This window comes from Sinocyclocheilus anshuiensis, unplaced genomic scaffold (genome assembly GCF_001515605.1).
Source record: "Sinocyclocheilus anshuiensis isolate Anshui unplaced genomic scaffold, SAMN03320099.WGS_v1.1 scaffold1857, whole genome shotgun sequence".
Taxonomy (NCBI): Eukaryota; Metazoa; Chordata; class Actinopteri; order Cypriniformes; family Cyprinidae; genus Sinocyclocheilus; species Sinocyclocheilus anshuiensis.
The window spans coordinates 260,994-267,002 of NW_015540280.1; the positions used below are offsets into that span (position 1 = coordinate 260,994).

General features: G+C 36.1%; 1 protein-coding gene across 3 annotated transcripts in view; it reads right to left on the reverse strand.

Moving 5' to 3' along the window:
• The window catches only part of cdh26.1 (cadherin 26, tandem duplicate 1), a 26,244-nt gene that overhangs the window by 18,452 nt on the left and 1,783 nt on the right, over positions 1-6,009 (reverse strand). For all 3 annotated transcript variants that reach the window (XM_016484566.1, XM_016484565.1, XM_016484563.1), the window contains exons 2-9: positions 4,532-4,585; positions 4,015-4,110; positions 3,325-3,480; positions 3,063-3,210; positions 2,152-2,327; positions 1,948-2,076; positions 891-1,073; positions 164-435 (exon numbers count right to left, since the gene is read on the reverse strand). In XM_016484566.1, the coding sequence (XP_016340052.1) occupies positions 164-435; positions 891-1,073; positions 1,948-2,076; positions 2,152-2,327; positions 3,063-3,210; positions 3,325-3,480; positions 4,015-4,110; positions 4,532-4,585 (1,214 nt within the window). The remainder of the gene's footprint in view (positions 1-163; positions 436-890; positions 1,074-1,947; positions 2,077-2,151; positions 2,328-3,062; positions 3,211-3,324; positions 3,481-4,014; positions 4,111-4,531; positions 4,586-6,009) is intronic.

Here is a 6,009-nt window from a genome sequence, read left to right on the forward strand (position 1 = left end):
CTGGCATATAATTATATATATATTATATTTTTACATTTTATAATATAATAATATAATATAATATATAATATTTTATATATTATAAAATAAAAGTAGCATACAAATCTTCAAAAATGAACATTTTAATTGATGGGTAATTTGATGCTGTGCAGCTCATCCACACCTGAGTTTGTTAACGTCCGAGTCCTCATCTTTGATCTCGGGTACGAACAACACATCTCCCAGAGGTCCGTTTTCATTCCGGTAGACTTTTTCAATTTGCTTTTTAAACACAGGGGGATCGTTCACATCAATGACTTTCACTGAGACTTTGGCAGTGTTTGGCTTTGGTGTGGGGCCTGTTATAGCCTTTCCATCAACACACCGAAATAATTTCTCCTCGTTCTCGACTGCTATCTCCAGCTCTGTGACCTCAGTTTTCTCGAAATTCTTCCCCTGTGAAAATACAAGCATATTAAAAGCGGTCCATCTTTTTTCTAAAGCAATCCCGTTTTTGAGCCCACCGACAAAATGTAAAACCAACATGCGTACTGAAAGAAGTAACTGTGATAAATAGGTGTGTAAATCTGTGAAGTCTGTATTTCTTTTTATTGAATTTACCCCCCGATAAAGAAGCAATGGCTACCATCAAGAAACAGTTGAGAGTAGCCATTGTCTTCCATAGTTCGGGAAAAAAAAACACTATGGAAGTCAATGGGAAGCAGCATCTCTTTAGTACCAACATTCCTCCAATATCCTCTTTTGTGCTCATCAGAAGAAAGAAACTATAAGAGGTGTGGATCGACATTAGTGTGGGTAAATGATGACAGATCTTTCACTTTTCAATGAACTAGTCCTTTAAGCTGGTCTTAGAAGTGTATGAAATATTTCAAGAGAACAGTGGCATTTACCTTGATAACAGACAGCACACCTTCATTGGTTTTGGAGTCTGTCTCAATCTTATAATTTCCTTCTTCATTGCCCTTCAGGATGGAGAACACCGCTCTTGAACCAGGCATGTTCGGTGTGTCCTTGTCTTTGATGCCGATTCGTAGGATCTCCTTTAATTCCATTTCCATCACTTCAGTGTTGTACTGTTACACACACAAATATTCATTTATATCAAAGTATATCATATCAGATCCCATTCTTTAAAAAGCCATTTAAAAAAAAATCATAGTATTTATTAAGGGTAAACCCAGCTAACAAAAATAATGAAATTTTTTCTAAAGTTGCCATTAAGTTATGAAAACATTGGTCACACTTTTGTTAACGGTGTGACCGTTAACGGTTAACGGTGTTGAAATTCTGCAGCAAAGCGATGACATCTCAGATCATTATCTAGTCTTGTGTAAACTCCATATAGCTAAAACTGTAAATTCTACTCATTGTTATAAATATGGTAGAACCATCCCTTCTACCACAAAAGACTGCTTTGTAAGTAATCTTCCTGATTTATCTAAATTCCTCAGCATATCCAATAGCTCAGAAAAGCTTGATGATGTAACAGAAACTATGGACTCTCTATTTTCTAGCATTTTAGATAGGGTTGCTTCTTTATGCTTAAGGAAGATTAAGCAAAACAGTCTGACACCATGGTATAATGAGCAAACTCGCACCCTAAAGAGAGCAGCCCGGAAAATGGAGCGCAGCTGGAGGAAAACAAAACTAGAGGTATTTCGTGTTGCATGGCGGGAAAGTACACTATCCTACAGAAAAGCATTAAAAACTGCTAGATTTTTTCAAAGCACCCAACTGACTGTTTACAAATAGGTTTCCTAAACACTTCTGTCATTGGTCAACCCAAACTCACGCCATTGGCTGACCCAATGTTTCTATGTCAGACAGCATGTTTGGAAAGCATCACACATTCACGGTGTTTACATTTTCCTCACACATCAATCTACACATGGCTTCCTTACAGTTGTGTGCATATTAAACTGGGATTGTGCGACTAGCCTTACTCACCATGGCCGAACTGAATTCTGGGGGATGGGTGTTGGAATCAGTGATATCCACAATAACAGTTGCAGTTGAAGACATTGTGGGTGTGCCTTGATCCCTCGCTTCAACTAGCACTTTATATTGTTTTGTTTTCTAAAATACGGGAGACAGAAGAGATGAGAAATACTGAAAAATGCTGAAAATGTGCATTCGGCATTAGTTACTCACATCATAATCAAAGCATCCCGTGAAGGCGAGCTGTTTGACTGTAGTGGTAGAAGGTAAGTCCTTCAGGGTAAATTTTGGCGAGGCAGGGTCTTGTGACACCACCTTCATGGTGAACTGGGAATTAGGAGTATCCTTCAGATCAATGTCATGAGCTTGTAATGCTGCTTGGAGTACGCCTATTAAAACAAGGATGATTAGAAAGAGAAAACAATCTTTCTGGTTGCCGTTTATTTTTAACAGTTTAGTTTCAAGTTTAAGTAGCATAAGTTTTGACTTTTAAAAGTGTTAGTATGTATAAATATTACAATGAATTCTTTAATCTGAACAGATCAAGAGCAATAAGACTTCTAACAGCATTAGAGTATGTAATTTCTGTGTCGCCAAATAGAAATATAAAAAAAACAAAAAAAGAGTACAAATGCTGCACTGGGGCAGTGTATATGTACCGTTTAGGTACTAACATATACACTGTAGATACTAATTTATATATATACTGTATATATATATATTCAAGGTACTAATGTGGACTCTTTAGGGGTAAATAATGTATAAAGGTATACCTTTTGAAAGGGTACTGGCACAGTGACAGATTTTCTACCTTTTGTTTTTCCCAGAGCGTACAAACCACTCCCCCATCTGCCATTGGCTGACAAAACAGTTTAGCCCCACCCCAAACTCACGCAATTGGTTTAGTATTTTGTTAAAATTTTTTGTTGTATTTGTTGTTGCATTGAGCTGATCTGGATGCTTAAACAAACAGAGCAATGTTTTGAAAGCACCACAGAACGTCAGTGTTTAAACTTTTCAAGGTAAGTCACGCTACAAATTACTGTATATTAAGCTATGATTAAAGAAAGCACTATAACAGAAAAAGCTGCACACTTTATCTTCATATAAATATATGCAGTAACCTTCAGGCGTGTTCTCTGGAACAGGTGCGTGGATAGTGCTCGGAGTGAACTGAGGACTATTGTCATTCTTGTCCTTTATTTCTACATTAAATGACAGTGTTTTGTCCAATGTGGCTCCAGTCAGCCTGTCCAGCACATCAAAGTCCACCTACAAAAGAATCAAAAAGCCACAATGATCTACATCGATATAAACCGAATCAGTCCTTCCTGTTGTTAGCATTAGTGTCATGACAAAATCAACAAATCTTTTTTTTTGTCTTACATGGAAGATGGGGTTCGTTTCCCTGTCGATGGGCCGGTGTACGTATACAATCCCGCTGTTTTCTTCAATTGTAAACAAACCAATTGGGCCTTGTGTCACTCCATCTCCTTTGATGCGGAACTTGACACTGTTGTCCTCCTTTTTGTCATTGTACATCTAGCATCAAGTAAACCAAAAATACATGAGAATCGTGTACAGGTACAGTATAATTTATGATAATTTATTTGCATCCAATATTAAGATTGTTAATTTGTAAATGTAGGGTTCATGCTCTTAATTCCTCTGGTATCTATGCATCTGCATTTCACTCCTTATAATTGATAGGGCATATATGTATAGTTGTATTTATGTGTATGTATGTTAATGTATGTTATTATTGTTGATGAGCTCACCAAGCAAATTCCAAACAAATAAGGTGTTTGTCAATCAGTCAATCAATACCCTATCAAACCAACATTGAGTTTTATGGATTTTAGTTTTATGTCCAAATCTTTGAGGTCATCTGCTAGTGAACTTCTGAATAGTTCTTTACATACTGTATACATTTTCATTTATTCGTTTAGTAGACGCCAAAGAGACTTGCAAATGTAAGCTATCTATAAAATTGCAATCAACCCAAACAGTAGCACAGAAGAGAAAACAGTGCTCGTTAAGAGATTTTATGAGGGACACGAACAGGAGTAAAGTTACCTGTGTTACTATAGCAGGATACGGTCCAGGCATGTTCTCTTCCAGATCAATAGTGGACAGAACCCATCTTCTCTTTGAACGAATAAGAACAGCATCCTTTGAGACAGAGAGAGAGATAATGAGTGATCAGTAATACTAAAAGCTACAGACAAACTTCTTCTGATTCACACGGAACACCTCTCTGATTCTGATGCAGGCTACGGAACTAAAAGAAAAGAAAAAAAAAAATCCTTTATAATTTGTCAGGACAGAGTTGATATGTTAAGTTAGGACATCGCTAATACTTTAAATGATCCAATAAATAAAACAACTACATAAAGCTCATTGGATCCTGTGTGAGCTTGTGGAACTCATCAAACCCAGTTTTTGTCTTTCAAAGATACCTTTTTTTAATTTTATGGTTTACTTGCATTATGTAATATATGTGTATTTAAATCTAAATGAAGTCTTGTATTGTGGTCTGATGATAAGTGGGATTTTAAGTTGTGTCCCATGTTGTGTCTTTTACATTACCTACCCGCTTTTCCCGATTGCTGGTATCTTTTTTGCTGGAAGCGGCCACGTCAACAAGCTGATGAATAGACAAAAAACAGGGGGATGCTAATTAATGAAATATACAATCAATAAACAAACAAGCGATTGAATAGAAACCCTTCTTAGTGGCTGAGAAAAGATTAATACGTATCGCTGTCAGGTTTGCGTGCACAGGTTGTGGGGGAAGTCGTGGCCTAATGGTTAGAGTCGGACTCGTAACCCAAGGTTGATCAAATATAATATTGATATGATGTACAGTCATATAACTGTTCTGTGTCCAAAAAAAGCTTTTTATGCTTGATCAAAATGTTTAAAAATTTTAAACAAATAGCTTTAACAGTTATAAGCTAAGGGGGGTTATTGAAATCACTAACCCTTGGAATGAACAATAAACATTTGCATTATATTATAACACCTTCCTGTAAAACTCATAAACTTGGGCTAAAATGAAAAAAACAAAACAAAAAAAAAAACATATTGATTGACATTCTTTCCATTGTCTTTAATTACACACTGTCATGTTGTCTGTCTTGTTTAAAGAATGCAAATCACAGTCAACATGAAAAACAACAACCCATAAACACCATCATACCAATGCCTTACTAACACCAAAGGCGTAATAAAAGATTCCATGCTTAAACCTTCTCACACCCAATTTATATATATATGGTTCACATGTGGCTGTTGTCAAAAAAGAATTACCAGTTTTGTTCTTGTAATTGTCAATGAAAAATGATGCCAATACAGTATGAACTATTTTTTACATTTGCATTTTTTAAAAGTTCTTGCACAGGAAACTCTAAAAAAAACAACTTTAAATGTCTTAGGCTTAGGGTGTTGTCTGCGCAATTCAGGCAGTATATAACCTTTATAAGTGAACACCCCACATGGTCTCAGATCCTCCTAAAAGTTTGGTGAGGTGGCCTGAGTACGGTTTGTTTGTAAGTCCTTTTGTAGTTCCATTGATTCACGTGATTCAATGGAACTACACGTCACCCTTTTAAGTCCACTAACACTGTGAACACCAAAAGCACTGAGGCGGCTGGTCCTCTTTTTCATTCAAACTGGGTTTGTATAGTATTTTATATGTGTGTGTGTGTATATATATATATATACTGCACTGTGTCTGAAACATGCCTTATTAATTCATGAAATACTCCATGGAATTAGTGGTGAAGCTTTCGCAAGGTTATATAGACACAATGCAACCCTTACGGAAAAGAAGTTTATTAAAGTGTGCTATTAGTATACTTCTTTTAAACTAAAAAATAGGAAAGTATACTTTCAGTCTACTTTATTTGTACGTCTCAGAAATGTGCTTTATGTACTTCTCAGAGATATACTTAAAATGACATTTAAGTATACTTGACTTATACTGAGAAAAGTCTAAATATGTGACCCTGGAGCACAAAAGCAGTCTTAAGTCGCTGGGGTATATTTGTAGCAATAGCCAACAATACA